Source organism: Lolium rigidum, chromosome 4, assembly GCF_022539505.1.
Source record: "Lolium rigidum isolate FL_2022 chromosome 4, APGP_CSIRO_Lrig_0.1, whole genome shotgun sequence".
NCBI classification, from domain to species: domain Eukaryota; kingdom Viridiplantae; phylum Streptophyta; class Magnoliopsida; order Poales; family Poaceae; genus Lolium; species Lolium rigidum.
Genome location: NC_061511.1, coordinates 229,144,639 through 229,167,295, shown reverse-complemented (window position 1 = coordinate 229,167,295; position 22,657 = coordinate 229,144,639). Strand labels below are relative to the sequence as shown.

Below are 22,657 nucleotides of genomic sequence, written 5' to 3'. Positions count from 1 at the left end.
ATCAGAACGTATCACGTACGATCGGTTGCGCTGTTTGCTTCTGATCGAGGACCCTACATGGTACGTAACACTGCAAATGACTCGACCTGACCTTTATACCTACTGGGATTGGGACGAGCTCTTCAATATGTTAATCTAGCATTGCATTTTAGGCATGCACGCATATAAGATACTTCCACCGATTGGAAATAAGCGTTCACAGATTTGTCTACATTCGTATCTGTCTACATATTAAAACGCATATAGATACTCGTGAATTTAGATATATCTATGACACTTAGATTCGGATGGAGGAAATATTTTGAACTTTAGACGATTTTATTATTGAATGATAACATGATCATCTACAATTACATGAATAATTAAGCAAAGAGGGAAGATGATCTAACTGTGGCGAACCAGCAAATGTGCAGCCTCATTTGCTTCTTGCGAATGTTGTTGGATCTTTCCAGTTTCCTAGAAAAAGGTTATTCGTTAACCGTTCCCTAGAAAAGGTTATTTCTTACCATTCATTTCTTTTATCAGCTTTTGTAGAGACTTTTGGTATATACCAAAACTGTAACCCCTTTTTTATTTTTGAAACTTCAAAAAAATTTACTTCGAAGTTTTAATAAAATCTAAAAAAAAATGCCTGGACATAGACAATGTTGTATTGTATCTGTGTGTAAAGTTTCAGAACGAAATACGTTGTATTTGGTCCTCAGAAAAAAAAAGTCTCGCAAAATGACAAAATCGAGGCGCTTGTTCCGATGGAGAGAAAAACTTATAATTAGCTTCTCCGAAATTTCCAAAGGAACAATCCCAACGAAACTAGTGGATCCCGAAACAAATCCAACGATGTATCTATGTCATCTTGTAGAGGCTCGGGATCGCTCCGGGCTTCCACGTGAGCTTCCAAGGATAAAGGAAGAAGGATAAAGGAAGATGAACAAAATCTTGATTTGTTATTTCTGCTGTACCCAAAATACAACATATTTAGTTCTGAAAATTTACATAGTGGATTATAATATTGTCTTCTTTTTTCAAAAACTTTTGAATTCAAATTTTTAGAGGTTAAATTAACTGCCTCATGCAGCATGAGCTACAAAAATCTATTCTCTTTTGTATATCAATTTTTTTTTTTGAGAATTCTTTTGTCTATCAAGTGTAGTGTGGCCTTTTACATCGAGGCTGGGCCAATGTCCACATCCCGTCACCGATGAGAATCGGCAACACTTTTGGGCCTGATAATGTAATGTAACGATGTCTAGGAGGAACTAGACACTTTTTGATATAGTAGAAACGAAATTTGGCGTGACAATTCCGAAATTCGTTCCTGACAGAAATCGAACTCCGGTCATTAGGGTGCGCCACTGCAACCCAATCACTGGGCTAAGCCCATGTCGTCTTTCAGGCCTGATAATGAGTCAAGCGAATATGTTTGCCCCAAGATGCACGGCCTTCGGCCTAAGAAATCAAGTTCCGAACAGATTCCGGTCGACAACCCACGATTCTGCAATCAGCTTTCCCGTATCCGGACCGGATTCCCTGGCGAACTCCAACAGATAAAAGTCGCTGCTGAGTGCTGAATATCATGATCGAGTGCTCGACCGGGCACAGTTTTGATGGCCAGGAAGGATGTCCTCCGTCGGCGGCGGCAGGGCGTGGCCGGCGACTGGGACGAGGACCGCCTCAGTGACCTCACTGACGATCTACTTCTCGATATTCTGCGCCGCGTCGACACGCGCACCGCGCTCGGCGCCGCGGCGCTCTCCAGCCGCTGGGCCAGCCTCCCCCGCGAGCTCCCCGCCCTGGACCTCAAGGTCACGGACATGTTGCCGCCACGCTACCATCGCCTCCACCTCCTCTACCACAATGCAAGGGAATCGATGATCAGCTCGACACTGGCCGACAGGAGGCTGCTAAGTGCCATCACCGGGCGATACGAGCGCCACGCCATGCGAGCCTTGGTCCGCTCCGTCAAGGGACTCCTGGCCAGCCGAGCTCGCCGGCGCGTCGAGAGGCTGTCGCTCGAGGTCTTCGCGTACAGCACCTCGTCCTGCATCAACCGCCTTGTCGTGGACGCCGTCGACTCCTGGGGCGTCCGGGATCTGGAGGTTGTGGCCACGCCGACGGGGCCACTCCCGTATCCGGAACCGCCGCCCTACAGCTTTCCTTGTGGCCTCATCAGCAGGAAGCCCGGTGAGTCCCGCCTCCGAAGTATCAAGCTTGCCAACTGTTTGCCCCCGCCGCTCCAGGAATTCACCACGCTCACCACGCTCGTCCTGCGAGACCTACCGGCTTCCACGCCGGCGGCCGCCTACGAGGGAGTGGTCGCCGCGTGCCCGCAGCTGCAGGTACTGCACCTTGTGTCGTGCCAGTTCACCAGCAGAACCCGCAGGCTGGTATTGGACTCGCCCATGTCGGAAATCAGGGAGCTTTTAGTCGATGGGCGGCTCATGGTGGTCGAGCTCCGGTGTCTTCCTAAGCTCGAGAGCCTCACCAGCTTGCACGCCGACGTGGTGCTGTGCTCAACTGCCGCCGCCCCCTGCCTTGCACGCGTGAGCTTTGCCTTCTCTGTTGGCCGACTGGAAGGGGACAGTTTCGCGGTCGTACACCGCCAGCATCTGGATTGCTTGATTCGTATGCTCCTGGAGTTCTTCCAAGGCGCCATCAGTGTGAAGGATCTCGTCTTGCGGTTTACTGGGCCAGACATGTGGATCCTGCCTAAGAATCCCTTCTCTGCAATGTCAAATCTGAGAAGGCTGCTCGTTGCAGATGTGCCATCGTCGTGGGACATCTCATGGCCGCATCTCCTCATCCAGGCGGCGCCATTGCTTGAAAGCCTTTACGTCCACGCCTCCCATGGTGAAGACGAGCCGAGTCAGGAGGTACCGGGCAAGGCCTCGTCCTCACGCCATCGCCATTTGAAGGAGCTGGTCGTCATTGGCTTTCAGAGAACGGAGAGGCAGATGCACCTTGTGAGGTTCTCTGTGGAGGTATCCACGGCACTGAGCCGTGTCTCTCTACTCAAGCATGGACATGTCATGGACAAGGGGCCCTGCTGCGACTGGGAGGTGGTGAGCCAGCCCAGCACATGGAGTGACGAGGAGAAACTTGCCGTTTTCAATGGGATAGGTTGTTCGGCGGGACAGATCGAAGTGGTCTTAGGTTGAATCCCATGCAGTCGCATATCTGAATTTATGATATCATGAGCTTGATCTTGTCAGCTTTGAGAAATGAAGGTCGATGGATGTGCTTTCTAGCTCCCCAATTCAAATAAATGGGGAGGGTAGGGGGCTTTACCTTCCGCTTCAGTACCGAAGAAAGGGTTTGTTGATGTAATTCATATGCCATATATCTTGAGTGAAATGTTTCATTCAACTATCTTAGAGCTGCTTTTTTTTTTATCTGAACTTGCTGGACAACGAGATCCTGTAATGTGCTGGAGTATCATTGTTCATAGTTTGTCCTTTTAATCCCCTCGCTAACGGATATACAGTGAACATCAATGACACACCGATTCTCTTACTTGTGATTATACTGTTAAAAAGTTCATTGCGTTGGTCTTGTAAACTGAGATGTGCTGTTAACACCATTCTGCTAGTGAAAGTCGGCACAGCAGCCTGGAAAAGCCCTCCTGAAAATGCAGATAGAGAATCACCTCAATATGGCTCAGCCTGTTGTTAACTGCGGCAGAAAACGCCAGTTAGTATCATATACATGGCGTACCATACTCCGTGGGCTAGAAATTCTGGGGCAAGGAGTTGTATGGCGAGTAGGGGATGGAGAGAAGATCAAACCATGGCTGTGGATCCCTGGATACCAACGGGATCGACCAGAAGGCCAGTGGCGACGCAAGGTCTGTCAATTATCACTACTGTAAGTGCGCTGATAAACCCCATCACGGATACATGGGTCGAGGAGCTTACTCGTGACAATTTTACTGCCAAAGACGGTCGGGATATCCTGTCAATCCCACTACGCCCGGACATGGAGGACTGCTTAGCCTGGCATCTTGAGTGTTTGCAGTGTCAAATCTGCATACCGTCTTGGGGTGAGTATACGGGATGCAAAACTGAGCCGAGATGCCATTACATCGTCCACTGAGACTGCTAGTTGCAACAGAGAATGGAAAAACATTTGGAGAATGGACGTTCCATGAAAAGTGAATCTTCCTTTGGCGCCTCACACATAATAGCTTACCAACTCGCCTAAACTTCCTTTGGAGATGCTCTGTGTGTGGTCGCTTTGACGAGGAAGGAGGCCACATTTTTCTCAAATGCAAAGCAATCAAGCATGTGTGAGACACCTTAACCTGGAAGCTGTCAAACTTAAGATGCTTGAATGTCCAGACGCTCGCACTGTCATGAACATGGTGTTAGCTCTCCCAAAGCAGCAACAAGCACTGGTGGCGGTGACCCTCTGGGATTGGTGGACTGCACGTAATAAAATCAATGCGGTCGAGAAGAGGAAGACGACAGAAGAGATTTGCCATCTGATTGTTCAACTCACTCGATGTACCTTCGGATGTCTCAAGGGGCTTCGGTCACATAGTTTAGAGAAGTGTGGAAGACCAAGGTTCCCCCAAAGATCAGGGTCTTCCTTTGGCAGCTGATTAGGGGGAGACTACCTTCGGCGGACCAGGTGGCCCGAAGGAATGGCCCAACTGATGGCAGTTGCGCTCTCTGCGGTGAGCTGGAGGATGGTGATCATATCTTCTTTAGATGTCACCTAGCTCGCTTTTTGTGGGCTGGAGTTAGGGAACTCCTACCCTGCTCTTGGAATCCGACAGGGGTCGGTGACTTTCTCACCATCGCCCAGGGGCTCTCGGCTCCCTTGCGTAGGATAGCTTGGTTCACGTTTGCGGCGCTGTGTTGGTCGCTTTGGAACATCCGTAACAAGCTAGCTATGGAAGGGAAGACGATCTCCAGCCCTGCTGATGCGCTTTACAAAATGTCTATCTATATGCAGAGTTCGAGGGTTCTGGCCAGACGGAGGGACAGAGCGTTGCTGGACGAGGTGCGGGATCAGGTTAGGCGACTCCATGCAAGGACAAGAAGGGATGGAAAGGATGCGGCGGCCGCCTAGTGGCTTCTCTTGCTACTACTGTGTCTTGTTCTTTGTATCGTCTAGAGTCTGAATGTTATGTTATGATGTCCCTGAACTTCGAGTTCTAGTGGGTGTGCGTTGAGTTTGGGTATCAGACTGGTTCATTGTATTGTTGAATATTGCCATGAGGGTTTTATATATAAATTCGGGCCATAAGGCCTTCTGTTTAAAAAATTCACACCGGAACCAAATACAACGGCCGAGGTTTAGCCGGTTCAGAGCAAATGGGAACTGCCACCATCAGGTTTTGTCAAGGTCAACTTTGATGCCTCTTTCATCCCGGAGCTGAAAAACGGATCTTACGGATTTGTAATACGTGCTGAAGATGGAGAGTTCCTAGCTGCTGGCGCGGGAATGGAAGGCACAACGAATCTGGGTATGTTCAGAGTGCTTTTTGAGTCCGATTCCACCACACTGATCGAAGCCATCAAGAAGGGAAGCTATGATCTTGCGGACACTAGTGTCCTGATGCATGGGAGTTTGAAGTTTCTGGACTTCGACATTGCAGAGTTTATTTACTGTCATCGTGAATGTAATAACATAGCCCATACTCTGGCTTTGTTTGGCTACCAGGACAATGCTACCTCATCCAGTTAGATGGACGCTGCTCCTAACTATGTTTTTTTCAAACGGGGGCAAAAGCCTTGCCCCATTCGATTAATTAAGAAGAAAAGTGTTTTACAAGACTGCTAAAGTATACTCATCATTTCGCTCAAATGTTTCGCACCCGCAATCACCCAAAGCCGCGCCTCTCTCTTGATCATATCGAAAACAACATGCGAGGGGGTTTGCTTGATTCGGAAAACTCTAGGGTTGCGCTCGCTCCAAACCTCCAACAAGATTAGAAAGGTGAGGGTTTCCATGGCCTTACGGTTCAGCATGTGGGCACCCGACATCATGGACAACCACTCCGAAGTACCGAGACCTCCCCAATGCGTGGTGTCAATTGCTGTCATGCCCAACCAATCCTTGACGAAGTTCGGGCGGTGAAGCGACAATGGATGAAGAGGTGATCCACGGATTCCACGCATTGCCTGCATAGAGGCCAAAACCCACAATTTGGCCACCCCCGCTTCTCTAACTGGTCCGCCCATCCAGATCCTATTTTGGTTTGCAAGCCAAGCAAATAACTTCATCTTCAGCGGCGCCCACGCTTTCCACACCGACTTATGAATGGAGGAGTTGGTTCATCCCAAGAATTGTAACTCATAGGCCGATTTGGAAGAATATTCGCCATTCAGGGTGAGCCTCCATGTTATGTCGTCCTCGGTTTCTTGGTCAAGATGGACGTTCGCTATGAGGGACCAATGCTCAACATATTGAGAGAAGTGCTCCATGGTAAACTGGCGACCCAAATCAATTTTCTCCACCCAAGCGTCTTCATCCATCGCTTGTGAAACCTTCCAATTCTTTCTCTTAGACAAGGCATAGATGAGAGGGGCGATCTCGATGGGCTTCCCCCCTCTAGCCAAGGCGCATGCCGAAACGGGGTCTTCCTACCGTTTCCAAGAGTGATAGTAGTTGCGGCATAAAAGATCTCCATATCCTCCTTGGAGCAAGGGTTCCCGGATCCAATCCAAATTTTGCTTGCATCTTTCCATTCAAGCCAAGGCCAATGAAGATGAAGCGTTGTAGCAAACTTCCCCATATGGAGTACCCCAAGCCCACCAAGCTTCTTAGGATGGCATACCGTCTCCGAATTCACCTTGCACTTCGCCCCGGTGGTGGAGTCCTTTCCAGACCAAAGGAAAGCCCTTTCAATCTTGTTGATGTACTTGAGGGTTTCCGGTGGGGTGCTAAGGGGCGTTATATGATATATGGCTTGTGAGGCAAACACCGCTTTGACCAAAGCGGTACGGCCAGCCATGGTGATATGCTTTCCACCCCATGTGGGAAGCTTGCCGGCAGACTTATCCTCAAGGTGTTGAAAGTCAATCCTCCTTAGACATCGAACCGATAATGGAAGCTCGAGGTAACGCATAGGGAAAGAATCACAGATCGCCGGGATGCCCTCAGGGATCTCACCCAATTCCATATGACCGCACCTAATGGGGACCACCCAGCTTTTTTGGAAGTTTGTACGTAGTCCGGTCACCTCTCCAAAGGTCTCGAGAATGATCGCCAAGTGTTGGATGTCCTCTTTGACCGGAGCCGCAAAGACCGCTGCGTCGTTCGCATGTTCTCGGTTTGCTTGCCAGCGATCTTGTTGTGCAGCTCGTTTAGTGGAATACAATTTCCTTTTCAAAAAAGGAGGTGACCACCGGCGAATCTAGATCATTTTGCTAGGGCGGAGCAGACCTTAGTTGGGCTAGTTTTTTTCTTTCTTTTTTCCTTATTTTCGATAAAACATATGTGAACTGGGCCAAATTTTAGGGTGGGTGAGGTAAATCTGGATTGTCTTAATTAGTACGATGACTTTGAGAAATGGAGGTCGATCCATGTACTCCCTCCGTACCGGTTTATAGGGCAATTACGCATTTTGAGAAAAAATTTAACTATAAATTGGTCAACAAAATATAAGATATACTACCTCCATCCCAAGGTTTAAGGCCTATATTTTTTCAGAAAGTCAAACGAAGTAAAGTTTGACCAAAGTTTTAGAAGAATTTATGAACAAATATGATATTTTGTAGGTTTCATATGAAAATATATTTCATTATCTATCTAATGATATTGATTTTCGTACTTTTCATTTTAATGATTTTTGATAAAAAAAACTTAGTCAAACTTAACATAGTTTGACTTTCTGAAAAAATATAGGCCTTAAGCCTTGTGATGGAGGTAGTATGTCACAAAAATTATACAATTGGATTCAATTCGAAAGAAATTTCCAATATTATAATATTTGTGATATATGTTTTATATTTTATTGATTAAATTACTAGTCAGTTTTTTTAAATATGTAATTACCATGTAAACCGGTATGAAGAGAATGTTCTTTTTTGTTCCGAATAGGTCGATCCTGGCAGCTGCACCTTGGGAGGTATCCACGGCGCTGAGGCGTGTCACTCTGCTCAAACAAGGACATGCCGTGGACAAGGGGCCCTGCTGCGACTGGGAGGTGGTGAGCCAGCATAGCACCTGGTGTGATGAGGAGCGACTACCCGTTCTCGAAGGGATTGGCTGCTCGACAGGACAAATCGAAGTGGTGCTAGGTTGAGTGCAAATTATGCATTGTACTGCATGTACGGAGTGCAGTAGTGCATGACAAACGGAGCATGGGATGGAGTTGTGCATGCATGGGCTCCTACTACTCATCGCATAGACGAACGGAGTGACTTTATTTAGGACGTACGGGCGTTTAGCATTCGTATGCACGAGCTCGCCAGACCAGCCAATAGTGTACAACGACGTCCTTATTTCTATTGGCTGGATTAACCATACACAAAAACACATAAAAATTAGTGTCAACCTTTTGCTTGCAAATATGGGAGAAAGAGGTACAAAACTTTGTGACCACACAAACACTCCCAGTGACCAATTTATTGCTAGGACTATCACAACACCTGAAATAACTACTGAAATATTTGAAGTAAGTCCCGATCTATTAAATCTCATAGCTTAATAACAATTTGGGGTAAGTGCTAGTGAGGATATGCCTCCATACACTTGCATGACTTCTGTGAAATTTGTGACATGCAAATATTTAAAAATGTAAAAAATGACCTTGTTAAATTTAAACTATTCCCATTTTCACTTAGAGGCAAAGCTAAAGAATGGCTATTATCACTACCTACTGCTAGCATAATTCTTGGGATGACCTCAAAGAAGCTTTTATAAATAAATATCATCCACCTGTTAAAATCCTTCAGAACAGAAATAATTTCCTATCATTTAGCCAAAATGACAACGAACATGTAGCAACAACTTGGGAAAGAATTAAAAACATGCTTAGAACTTGCCCATAACATGAAGTAAATGAATGGACAATCCTACACTCTTTACAATGGGTAAAACTATATGTTAAGAAGCATGTTAGACTCTTCTGTAGGGGGGCTTTTATGAGTAAAACTGTACCTGAAGCTAAAACCATCCTAGAAAACATGCTACACAATTATAGTCAATGGCATATTGAAAGAGCACCAAACCCATTTAGGAAAGTGAACTCCAATGAAGAAGTGGATCCTTTATCCAATAAAATAGATGTAATATTTGCCTACATATCAAAACAAAACACTGATAATGTCCCCCCTACAAGAAATAATTGGAATCACCAATGAAAATGTAGATGTCAACTACATAAGATTTTTTTCGTAACAATAAATATGTGAACAACTACAACAACTCATATGGTAGGCTATCATATGTTCCTAACAAATACACTAGTGGTAATAACAACTCCAATGATTTAGAAAATACCATTAGATCTTTTATATCAACACAAAAGGACTAAATAAAGAATTCATAGCTAAGTTTGGAAGACACTATGCTTTAAATAAAAAAGTGGACCTTCTAACACAAGAAGTTATGACTTTTAAAAACCTCATCCAAGTCCAAGAGGACCATGAGGAAACTATTAAATATGTGCATGAAGTAATAGACAAGTCTTGGGAGACCCTTAATATGATGGAATATAGAGAAAAACAAACTACCATGCTTGAAACATCGATGATCACAAATGATAAGAAAATAGAAGAAGTTAAAATGCTAAGTGAAACAAAAGAACCTCTACTTGACCTTGACAAATGCAGCTTGAATGAACTTATCAATATCTGACAAAAGTTTTCTATTGACCCATCCATTAACGTTCATCGAGCAGGTTTTGGCTCCTATATATATAGCAAACTATGTCATTGAAGAAAAGATAGAAATAAATTATAATAAACCCATGATACCACCAAACTTGGGGATGCCTGGCTCCCCAAAATATTAATCAATATTAGCAAAGAGACCTATCATGTTATTCTAGATCTAGGATCTAGTGTCTCTATGTTACCAAAAGAACTATATGACATACTAGAACTCAAAACCATGAAAACATGTTCCATAGATATTTTGATTGCTGATGACTCAACCAAACATGCTTTAGGAAAAGTAAATGATATTATGGTTGAGTTACATATGACTTTTGTGCATGTTGAATTTGTTATCATGGACATGGAGAGCAAAACCTCTAGTTGTTGGGGGGATGACCCCCGGTATGCCAAAGGCATACCAAACCGGATGGTTTGAGCCATCAAGATACCGGTTTAATGTTCGTACCGGAGCACAAAGATAAGAAGTTGGCTAAGTGAGGCTAAGCCGGTATCCCAAAGAGGGGTATGTCGGAACCGGGTAAAGAAGACACCGGGCTACCGGAAAGAATAGCAAGTCGGCAGGACTGGTCAAAGATTCTCTCCAGAGCTAGGAGACAAAGATGAGCTAAGCAAAGTAGCTTTAAACGAAGGGCTGACGATAAAGAGGAGGATGACGATGAAAGAAGCCGGAGGACGTCAGCATCCACGATTAAAGAAGACCCCGGTGTCATCTATGATTAAAGTAGCTTTGTAAAGTAGTTTGTCTAGTCAAAGATGCCATTAGGGTTTCTTGCCCTGTAAGCCACCCTCTCCCCTATATAAGGAGAGGGGGCAGCCCTCTTCAGGGGCGACAAACACATGTACTAAGAAACTTGTAACCTGTGGAGATCAATAGAGAAGATGATCTAGAGCGAGTTCTTCCTTATGTCTTTCTTCTTCAACCTCTAGCCTTGGCTAAGTTCTTGAGGAAACCATCCGGAAGTTCATCCCGTCTAATCACAAACCCTCCCCCGAATCCTCTAGCGTCCATTCGGACCCAACTTAAGCCATCCTATGGCATCTGTCTGTTCACCACGACGACAGTTGGCGCCCACCGTGGGGCATGAAGTGGCGCTTGCTGGAGTTCATATTCGGGCGGGCATCCTCGAGGTCGCCGGCGAGCGGACGGTGTCCGCGCTCGTCCAGCGCTTCTACTCCATGGACTTCATCAACGACAACGCGGGCTGCTTCGCCAACGGCGGCATCTTCCCCAAGAACGGCTGCATCATCGAGTTCGGCAGCCACCGCGTCTACTTCGGCACCGTCCCTGTGCGCCAGCGCCTCTCGCCGGTGCTGGTGGCACCGGACCCGCCAAGGTGGCTCTGTGCTGGCCGCTCCGCCGGCAGCGTCGAGGTGATGATGGCTGGCGTGGCCGGCGCGGGCAAGGAGGCTGTGGATGAAGGTGCTGGTCATGCGGCTTCGACCCGTGCGGCCAAGCCGCCGCTGGAGCGCGACGCTGGCGCTGCGGGAGCATCTTCCGCACCACCGGCAACACCACTCCAAGCGGCGATGAACGTGCTGGCAACGCCCATCGCGCAGAACATCGATCCGGCAGCGGCTCAGGCGGAGCTGGAGGCACAACGCCGAAGCTGCTCGCGAACGGCGCCGACATCGTCCGGGCGCAGCGCGAGCTGAACCTAACCCTACGTGAGTACAACGCTGCCCATGGCTTTGCTTACGTTAGCGCTCATGCTGCTAGGATACCGGAGAACCGGCTTAAGGCTCGCAATCTAGATCGGGATTTGCGTAAGGAAGTTCTTACCGGCAAAAGTACCTCCGCATCCGTTAGCATCGTAGAGAAACCTAAGTACGAGTAGCCCGGATAAAACCATAAAAGCTGCTAAGGCTGCGGTAGAGGCTGTGTGAATCGCTTCCGGAGATGCTTTGGCAAAACAGCAAGAGCGTGTTAGAGAGCTGCTGGAAACTATCGAGCGACGGAATGTTGAGCAGCTGGCTAAGCTGAACAAAGCTGCGGCCTCAAAATCCGCGCGTTCAACAAAGAATGCCGGAAGCAAGTCCCATGGGCAGGCTTCGTCCCCCCATCCGGACAGAAGGAGAGAAAAAGAAATGAACGCACAGCAGATGACTGTGTACGATCCAGTGCTTGCCGGAAAACAACAGCCGGGCAACACGATGCCGGTAGAAAAAGGCAAGGGGCGGATCGAGGCTACGCCAAAGGAGGCTATGCCGGAAACAATCATGCCGGTAGATACGAAACCGGGCAAAACTATCCAGCTGCAAGGGCAGCGTATGATGATGAGGAGATGCCTCCACCAAGGTACCGGCAGGCAAGGGCCGTGGTACCGGAACGTTACGATGAAGTTGACTCGACAAGACTCACCGCTTACCGGAACCCTTTGGGAGAGCGCGTGGGAGAAAGAAACCTGCCGGAACGGGATGCAAGGCACCGTCTGGACAGAGTGTACCTGTCTGAAATGATAGAGGCAGAGGGTCCTCCGGGTCCAAAGTGCTTTGGCCCAAGGATCATGAAAGAGCAACCACCAGTTCGCAACTTTCAGTTGCCCCGTGACACCAAAACATACGATGGCACCACTAAGCCGGAAGACCGGCTCGCGGATTATGTGACCGCGGTATACGTCGCTGGCGGCGGAGGTTGTGTAGCCGGAGGAGGAAACCGGCGTTGGGCCGTGAGAATCGTGCCAACGTTTATGGTAGGACCGGCAAGAATCTGGCTGAACAACTTGCCGGCAGGAAGCATAAACGGCTGGTTGGACTTTGAGGAAGCTTTTGTGAGCAACTTCAGCAGCACCTACCGAAGGCCAAACAGACCTCAGCAGCTCGCCTTGTGCGTGCAGCGCCCGCAGGAAACAGATCGGGACTACCTGACCCGGTGGAACTCCACTAGAAACTCTTGTGAAGGAGTGATAGAAGCACAAGCCATAGCTTGGTTTAGCTAGGGATGCCGGCGAGGTTCGCCTTTGTGGCAAAAGCTGCAGCGAAATATGCCAACAACTTTGGCGGAAATGATACGTGTGGCGGATAACTATGCGTTGGGAGATCCAATGCAACCGGCGGTGCAAGCTGAGCCGGAACAATCAAACCCACCTCAGCAGCGCCAGGAACAATACCGGGACAACCGGAACAACGAAAGGAGGGAAGATTTCCCGGATCGAAGGTACGGTCCGCAGCAAGTTGCTTCGTCGTGCAAGAAAACTACGATGCCGGCGGCAGCCGGAGGCGGAGAACCGGATCGCAGCCATGGGCGGGTCCTAAGAAACAATGGGTCGAAAAGAAACCCTGGGGCCAGAAAAAGAATTGGCAAGAACCCGCGAAATACACCATGGAAGCCGCCATGGAGCAACCTTGCCGGTGGCACACGCCGAATCCGGCTCATCCGTCAAACCACTTGACAAAAGATTGTACCTGGACCAAGTACTTGATGCAAAAGGGAGCAGTAAAAGATGCACAGGCGCAAGGGTGCAACACAATGTTGCCACCACCACCAGATATGCTGCGCCAGCAACAACTACCACCACCACCACCGCTTACCGGAGCAAATGCTTTACCGGTACAGCCTCAGCCAAACGAGCGACGGTATCGGCAAGTCAATCGGGTGGGAGAGGGTCATGGCCAACCACCTCCACCGGCACCTTTGGGCCGGAATGTTTATGAGGACCCGGACGTGTGCCTGTGTCGTGTTCGTCACTGAGCCGACAGACAGGCAGAGCCTACATCGCCGTTCCATGGAAGTGAACGCGGTGATGCCAGCAGTACCAAAATACATGCAGTGGTCAGATCAGGAAATCTCGTGGTCGATCAAGGATCACCCCAAGGTTATGCCTAACCCGGGTGGTTACGCTCTCGTGGTGGACCCAATCATGAAAGGGCCAACGACTCGCGTCAAATTCAGCAAGGTGCTGATAGACAATGGGAGCAGCATAAACATAATGTACCGGCACACCATGCATACGCTGGGCATAACAGAAAACATGCTTCAGCCAACTCGCACAACGTTCCACGGAATCGTTCCGGGCTTGTCCTGCGCACCGGTTGGAAAGGTCCGGGTGGATGTGTCGTTTGGAGGACGTGACAATTGCCGGGTTGAAAACGTTGAGTTTGAGGTGGTGGACCTAGATAGCCCGTACCATGCACTGCTGGGGAGACCGGCACTGGCGGCCTTCATGGCCTCAACCCACACGGCGTATCTCAAGATGAAGATGCCAGCACCTCGTGGACCCTTAACTGTGGTGGGGAATTACAGGGTCTCGCTGGAAACTGCTTCCGCCGGATCAAACCTGGCAGAATCGCTGGTAATCGCAGAGGAAAAGAAGAGGATGCAAACTGCGGTTGCACTGGCTCAGTCTTCACAATTGAGCTTAGCGGCAATGAGTGCAAGCTTGAGCGCTCCAGCGTTTAAGCCGACAAAGGAAACAAAGGACATCGTGCTGGACCCGGCTTTCCCTGAGCGTACCGTTCGTATCGGTACCGGTCTTAGTGAGGCATAGGAAAGCGCGCTCGTCAGCTTCCTCCGTGAGAATCGGAATATCTTTGCTTGGTCAACAGAGGACTTGGTAGGTGTTCCGAGGGAGCTGGCTGAGCACTCTTTGAATGTCCGGAAGGATGCGAAGCCGGTGCGACAACCCTTACGCCGGTTTGCTGAGGACAGGAGGAAAATCATAGGAGAAGAAGTGACAAAGTTGTTGGTTGCTCGTTTTATCGTGGAAGTGCTGCACACAGAGTGGCTAGCCAATCCGGTGCTGGTTGAGAAGAAAAAAGATGAGAACCTGGAGGCAAAAGCTCCAAAGGTGTGGCGCATGTGCATCGACTACACCAATCTGAACAAGGCTTGCCCAAAAGACCCTTTTCCTTTACCGCGGATCGATCAAGTGATTGATTCCACTGCTGGGTGCGAGTTGTTGTCTTTCCTAGATGCTTATTCCGGTTTCCATCAAATCCCCTTGAAAAAGGAAGATCAAATAAAAACTGCGTTCATTACCCCGCACGGGGCTTATTGCTATGTTACTATGCCTTTTGGTTTGCGCAATGCTGGTGCAACGTACCAGCGCTGTATGCAAAAATGTTTGTTTGATCAAATCGGAAAGAATGTGCAAGTTTACGTGGACGATGTCGTGGTAAAGACTAAGGCAAAAGAAACCTTAATCGACGATCTTCGGCAAACATTCGATAACTTAAGAAGATTCCGGATGAAACTTAATCCGGCAAAATGTACCTTCGGTGTCCCTGCCGGCAAACTGCTCGGTTTTCTCGTATCAAGCCGGGGCATTGAGGTCAATCCGGTAAAGATCCGGGCAATCGAGAGAATGACGATACCGCGAGATCTTAAGGATGTACAAAAGTTCACCGGAAGCTTAGCATCGCTGAGCCGGTTCATAAGCAGGTTAGGAGAAAAGGCCTTGCCACTCTATGCTTTGATGAAAAAATCTGATACGTTCGTCTGGACCCCTCAGGCAGACGCAGCGTTTAAAGAGCTAAAAACAATGCTAGCCACTGCGCCAATACTGGCTTCGCCGTTGGAAAGAGAGCCCATGTTGTTATATATAGCAGCAACTAACCGGGTTGTGAGTGTTGTTGTGGTAGTAGAAAGAGAAGAGGAAGGAAAAACCGTCCAGAGGCCGGTATACTACCTGAGCGAGGTGCTCTCCCTCTCAAAGAAAAACTACCCACACTTCCAGAAAATGACTTATGGCGTGTTCATGGCCGCCACGAAGCTCAAGCACTACTTTGAGGAACACCCTATGAAGGTGGTGAGTGAAGCACCCATCTCCGATATCATGTGCAACAAAGATGCTAGCGGCAGGATTGCAAAATGGGCAATCCAGATATCACCGTATGTACCGGTGTATGAAAGAAGAGACACCATCAAATCACAAGCTTTAGCTGATTTTTTGGTCGATTGGGCGGAAATGCAGTACAAACCCCCAGATCACAGAATAGAATACTGGAAGATGCACTTTGACGGATCCAAACTCAAAGAGGGTCTAGGTGCCGGTGTGGTGCTCACCTCACCAAAGGGAGATCATCTCCGGTATGTTTTACAAGTACATTTCAGGGCATCAAACAATGTCGCTGAATACGAGGCTTTGATCCATTGGCTCAAGGTCGCAAAAGAAATCGGTGCACACCGGATCGTTTGCTATGGAGATTCAGATCTTGTGGTACAACAATGTTCCGGAGATTGGGACGCAAAAGATGCCAACATGGCCTCATACCGGTTTCACGTGCAAAAGATTGCCGGCTTCTTCGAAGGGTGTGAGTTTCACCATGTGCCGCGCGCAGAGAATGAAGCCGCGGATGCTTTGTCCAAGCTGGGCTCCTCCAGGCAAGAAATTCCTCCCGGAATAGCCTTGGCACACTTAAGAGTACCATCAATCAAGCCGAGTCCGGAGTCGGAGTCAATTTTTGTACCGGAATCACATGTTGTACCAATGGATATCGACGAAGGAAACCCGGGGACTGTTCTGGCAAACCCGGGGACTGTACCGGTAAGCTCGGGGACTGCTGCGCCTGTGCCGGAAGGAGCAATGCTGGTGGACAGCATGGACATAGACGTACCGGTATTCCTAGTTCGGGAGGCACCATCATGGGTTGAACCTATTAAGGAATTCCTGGTCAACGACACTTTGCCGGTTGACGAAAATGAATCGAGAAGGATCCAGAGGAGGTCCAAAGCTTACACCATCATCAATGGCGAGGTGTACAAGAGAAGTGTTACCGGTGTTCTCCAAAGGTGTGTGAAACCGGAAGAAGGAAAAGAAATGCTCGAGGAGATACACCGAGGAGAATGTGGGCACCACGCTTCGTCAAGAGCGCTGGTGGCAAAAGTATTCCGGCATGGGTTCTATTGGCCCACGGCTTTGGAGAACGCGGAGGATCTGGTAAGAAAATGCAATGGGTGCCAGAGGTACGCCAAGCAAAATCATACCCCAGCCTCCGGTTTAAAGACAATACCGCTAACTTGGCCGTTTGCCGTTTGGTGCCTAGACATGGTTGGCCCATTCAAAACCGCAAGGGGAAACATGACCCACATCTTGGTTATGGTGGATAAATTCACCAAGTGGCTAGAGGTGAAACCTATTGCAAAGTGTGACGGGCGCACAGCGGTGAAATTCTTAAAAGATGTTATTTTGCGGTATGGATACCCACATAGCATTATCACTGACAATGGCACAAATTTTGCTCAAGGTGAGTTCAAAAGGTTTTGTAAGGACAACAACATCCGGTTGGATTTGTGCTCAGTCGCACACCCACAAGGCAATGGCCAAGTTGAAAGGACAAACGCTTTGGTACTTTCCGGTATCAAACCAAGACTCATCGATGCGGTGGAAAAGTCGCCGGGGTGTGATACGTCCAATTTGCATCACTATTTTATATCATAATTTGCTGTTATTCATTGATATATTTCATATTGGGACACAATACTTATGTTATGTCATCTATTTTGCATGTTTCATGATTATTTGGAGATCGAGCACCGGAGCCAGGATTCTGCTGGAAAAAGCACCGTCGGGATGCAATATTTCGGAAGATCAAGCTCGTGGAAGGAAATTTTACCAAAAATCCTATTTTTCCGGATGACGAAGGAAGCCGGAAGGGGAGCCAGCTGGACCCAAGGTGGGCCCACACCATAGGGCGGCGCGGCCCATGGCTCGGCCGCGCCACCATGTGGTGTGGGGCCCCCACAGCCCCTTTCGCCTCCTTTTCTTCGCGAAACCCTTCGTCCCGAAGACCTAAGCCACGGAGGAATCCTCACGAAGGGTTACAGCCGCCTCTGCGGGGCGGAGAACACCAGAGAGAAAAGAGCTCTCCGGCGGGCAGGAATCCACCGGGGAAATTCCCTCCCGGAGGGGGAAATCGACGCCATCGTCACCGTCATCGAGCTGGACATCATCTCCATCACCATCACCATCATCTTCATCATCATCACCGCCATCTCCACCGCTGGACATCGTCACCGCTTTAGCAATTTGGGTTTGGTCTTGATTGTTTGATAGGGCAAACTCTCCCGGTATTGATTTCTACTTGTTATTGATGCTATTGAGTGAAACCATTGAACCAAGGTTTATGTTCAGATTGTTATTCATCATCATATCACCTCTGATCATGTTCCATATGATGTCTCGTGAGTAGTTCGTTTAGTTCTTGAGGACATGGGTGAAGTCTAAATGTTAGTAGTGAATTATGGTTGAGTAATATTCAATGTTATGATATTTAAGTTGTGGTGTCATTCTTCTAGTGGTGTCGTGTGAACGTCGACTACACGACACTTCACCATTTATGGGCCTAGGGGAATGCATCTTGTACTCGTTTGCCAATTGCGGGGTTGCCGGAGTGACGAAACCTAAACCCCCGTTGGTATATCGATGCGGGAGGGATCGCAGGATCTCAGAGTTTAAGGCCGTGGTTAGATTTATCTTAATTACTTTCTTGTAGTTGCGGATGCTTGCAAGGGGTATAATCACAAGTATGTATTAGTCCTAGGAAGGGCGGTACATTAGCATAGGTTCACCCACACAACACTTATCGGAACAATGAAGATTAATCAGTCTGTATGTAGCGAAAGCACTAGACTAAAATCCCGTGTGTCCTCGAGAACGTTTGGTCATTATAAGTAAACAAACCGGCTTGTCCTTTGTGCTAAAAAGGATTGGGCCACTCGCTGCAATTATTTCTCTCGCACTTTACTTACTCGTACTTATTTCATCTGCTATATCAAAACCCCCTGAATACTTGTCTGTGAGCATTTACAGTGAATCCTTCATCGAAACTGCTTGTCAACACCTTCTGCTCCTCGTTGGGTTCGACACTCTTATTTATCGAAAGTACTACGATACACCCCCTATACTTGTGGGTCATCAAGACTATTTTCCGGCGCCGTTGCCGGGGAGTGAAGCGCTATTGGTAAGTGGAATTGGTAAGGAAAACCTTTACTTGTTTGTGCTGATTTTATTTACTGCCTGCTGCTATAAGTCATTATGGAGAGATCTTCTCTTCAATTTCTATTTGGGAAATCTACTACTACTGCAACGGTAGTGGATGAGGCGCCAGGTGAGGAAGTAATACCATATAAAATACCTATGAAAATTATTGAACGTGTTATGGATAACCGCTATGAAGGGGATGGAACTGTCCATCCTGGTGATCATTTACTGTTTTTGCATGAATTATGCGGTTATTCAAATGTGCAGGTATTGCTATGAATGAAGTTAGAAAGAAACTATTCTCTATATCGCTGTCTGGTAAAGCGGCGCATTGGTATAAATTGCTGAAGAATGGTGATTCTCTTGATTGGGAGGACATTGTGCCTTTATTTTATTCCAAATTTTGTCCTCCAAGTGAAATTCACAAAGATCGGAACCGCATATATAATTTCTGGCCTCATGATGGAGAGAGTATTGCCCAAGCTTGGGGGAGATTGAAGTCTTTAATGCTCAAATCCCCCATTCATGAGCTTCCTGGTAATGTTATTATTGATAATTTCTATGCAAGACTTTCTTTTCAAGACAAGACCTTGCTTGGATACTTCTTGTTCTGGATCATTTACACGCAACAAAGAAGAGTTTAAAAGGGACCTTCTTGATCGGATCCAAGAAAATACTGAAGGTTGGGAGAACGACAAGGATAGAGAATCAAGTATAATTTATGATTATAAATGCATTGAAGCTTTTATGGATACTGATAAATTTCGTAATATGAGTGCTATATATGGTCTTGATTCTCAAGTTGCTGCAAATCTTTATAAAGCTTTTGCCTCTCATTATGAATTGCCTAAGAAGAATTTTGATAAGTATCATGAACCATATAAAGATAAAATTGATTCATCTATTAATAAATGTGTTGTAGTTGAAACTGCTGATCATGTTATTCCTGAAGCTTATATTGAAAAAACTCCTTTTCCTGCTAAAATGAAGGAGTACTCTGTTATAAATAGTGCGGTTCATAAAAGTGAAAAGAAACCTATAGAACCTGAAGAACAAATAAAAGTTGAACCTGCTTGTTGCAATAGTTAAAGATCTTGTGACTGAAAATGTGGAGGATGGTCATATTATTTTCTCGTGAAGATGCTTCTAATATTGTTTCACATCCTAATAAACCCAAACAAGTTAGTGTTCCTATGCTATCTGTTAGAATTGGTGATCATTGCTATTATGGTTTATGTGATATTGGTGCAAGTGTTAGTGCTATTCCTTATGAGCTTTACACGGAGATTATGCACGAAATTGATTCTTGTGAACTTGGAGATATTGATGTGGTTATTCAGCTGGCTAATAGAGAAACTATTTCTCCAATTGGTATTGTTCGAGATGTGGAAGTTCTATGTGGTAAGATTAAATATCCTGCTGACTTTTTGGTACTTGGTTCTGTTGCTAGTGATTATTGTCCTATCATTTTTGGTAGACCTTTTCTAAATACTTGTGGAGCTATTATAGATTGCAAGAAAGAGAAAATTTTGACTAAATTGGCTGGTGAATCTTATGAGTTTAACTTCTCTAAATTTACCAAAACTCCTTATAAAGCTGATTTGCCTAGTAATGATTTTAAAATGGAGCAGTGTGCATCTATTGTTCTTGTTCCTAATAATCCTTTGCAGCAACATTTGGAGAATAGCGAGAGTGAAGTTTTTAGGAAAGAAAGAGATGAGCTTGAGGAGATTTTTCTTCGCCAACCTATTCTCAAGCATGATTTACCGGTGGAAGACTTGGGTACAACACCGCCACCAAAGGAAGATCCTGTTTTTGATTTAAAGCCTTTGCACGATAATCTTAAATATGCTCATATTGATGATAAGAAAATATATCCTGTTATTATTAGTTCTAAGCTTATGAGTTTGAAGAAGAAAGATTATTGCAAATATTGAAGAAACACCGAGGTGCTATTGGCTATACTCTTGATGACTTGAAGGGGATTTCTCCCTCTATTTGCCAACATGCCATTAATATGGAAGATGATGCAAAGCCTGTTGTTGAACCTCAGCGTCATCTAATTCCCAAGATGAAGGATGTGGTAAGAAATGAGGTATTACGACTTCTTGAAGCTGGTATTATATATCCTATTGCTGATAGTAGATGGGTTAGTCCTGTGCATTGCGTTCCTAAGAAAGGAGGAATGACTGTTGTGCCTAATTATAATGATGAGCTCATACCTCAAAGAGTAGTTGTAGGGTATAGAATGTGCATTGATTATCGAAAAGTTAATAAAGTTACTAAGAAAGATCATTACCCTTTACCATTTATTGATCAAATGCTAGAAAGATTGTCTAAAAATACTCATTTTTGCTTTCTTGATGGTTATTATGGGTTTTCGCAAATTGCTGTTAAAACTAAAGATCAAGAGAAAACCACCTTTACTTGTCCCTATGGAACTTATGCTTATAGGCGTATGCCTTTTGGTTTATGTAATGCTCCTGCTACTTTTCAAAGATGCATGTCTGCTATTTTTTATGGCTTTTGTGAGAGTATTGTGGAAGTATTCATGGATGATTTTTCCGTCTACGGGAATTCTTTTGATAGTTGCTTGCGAAACCTTGATAAAGTTTTGCAGAGATGTGAAGAAACTAACCTTGTTCTTAATTGGGAGAAATGCCACTTTATGGTTAATGAAGGAATTGTATTGGGACATAAAATTTCCGAGAGAGGTATTGAAGTTGATAGAACTAAAGTTGAAGCCATTGAGAAGATGCCCTATCCTAGGGATGTTAAAGGTATTCGTAGTGTTCTTGGTCATGCTTGGGTTTTATAGGAGATTTATTAAAGATTTCTCCAAGATTTCAAAGCCTCTTACTAATCTTCTTCAAAAAGATGTACCTTTTGTTTTTGATGATGATTGTAAGGAAGCTTTTGAAACTCTAAAGAAAGCCTTAACAACTGCTCCTATAGTTGAACCTCCCGATTGGAATTTACCTTTTGAAATTATGTGTGATGCTAGTGATTTTGCTGTAGGCGCTGTTCTTGGACAGCGAGTAAATAAAAAATTAAATGTTATTCATTATGCTAGTAAAACTCTTGATGCTGCTGTTGACTGCCAAAACCCACCGGCGGGCAGCGGCCTTGTCAACACTGTAGAGCCGGGGGGAGCCTAGAGCTGCGGCTGGCTGAGACCCCTCCGAGCGACGGCCCGCAATGCTCTTCTGGTCACACGCGGCGTTGCGAAGTGCAAGGGCGTGCCACCCGACCTATACCGGTCGGGAAGGTGATGAGGTTGCCTCGCTTAGTTTCTGCGGGGCATACATGTAAACGTTAAATACGAGCCTCGATCGGCTCTCGGGTTATCCCGTGAATCGGCTCAAAGAGCCGATCCACCCATGATCCGTACGGGGTGCACGAATACTTGGTGGTCCTGCTTGATCAAGATGAAGCTAATGAGATCTACGACGATTTAGGGTTTTCACCGCATAACCGGATCATCCTACTCCAGGTTGGGCCTTGCGGCCACGCACGGTGCTCGTAAGCCGATCCTAAACAAGGCCAAAAAACCAACATGAAGTTGATCCTAGGAACATCCCGTTTAGGACTTGCGAACGCCACCCTACGTGCCACTTGGATCCTCCCCCCATTGTAAGGCCAAACTATTGCAGATATTAAACTAATCCTTGTAGAACAAGGAGCAATCATAACGGATCAAATCTACTAAATAATGATCAAGCGGGTGCCGCCCCACACCTGAGATAGGCGTGAGGACGGCTAGATATGCAAGGGTTGCACTACGTAAGCATGCTTAAATGAAGAACAATGCTAACCCTAACACATCTAATGATAAGTACGTTGCTCGCCATCAAAAACGCTTCGATACGAGCAACGCATGAACAACGTGGG

The 22,657-nt window shown here is 46.6% G+C and overlaps 1 protein-coding gene across 1 annotated transcript; it reads left to right on the top strand.

Moving 5' to 3' along the window:
• Positions 1-1,604: 1,604 nt before the first annotated feature.
• On the top strand, positions 1,605-3,365 carry LOC124650053. The gene has a single exon (XM_047189618.1). The coding sequence runs from the start codon at positions 1,605-1,607 to the stop codon at positions 3,153-3,155; it is 1,551 nt and encodes a 516-aa protein (XP_047045574.1). The 3' UTR covers positions 3,156-3,365.
• The last annotated feature ends 19,292 nt before the right edge of the window (positions 3,366-22,657 follow it).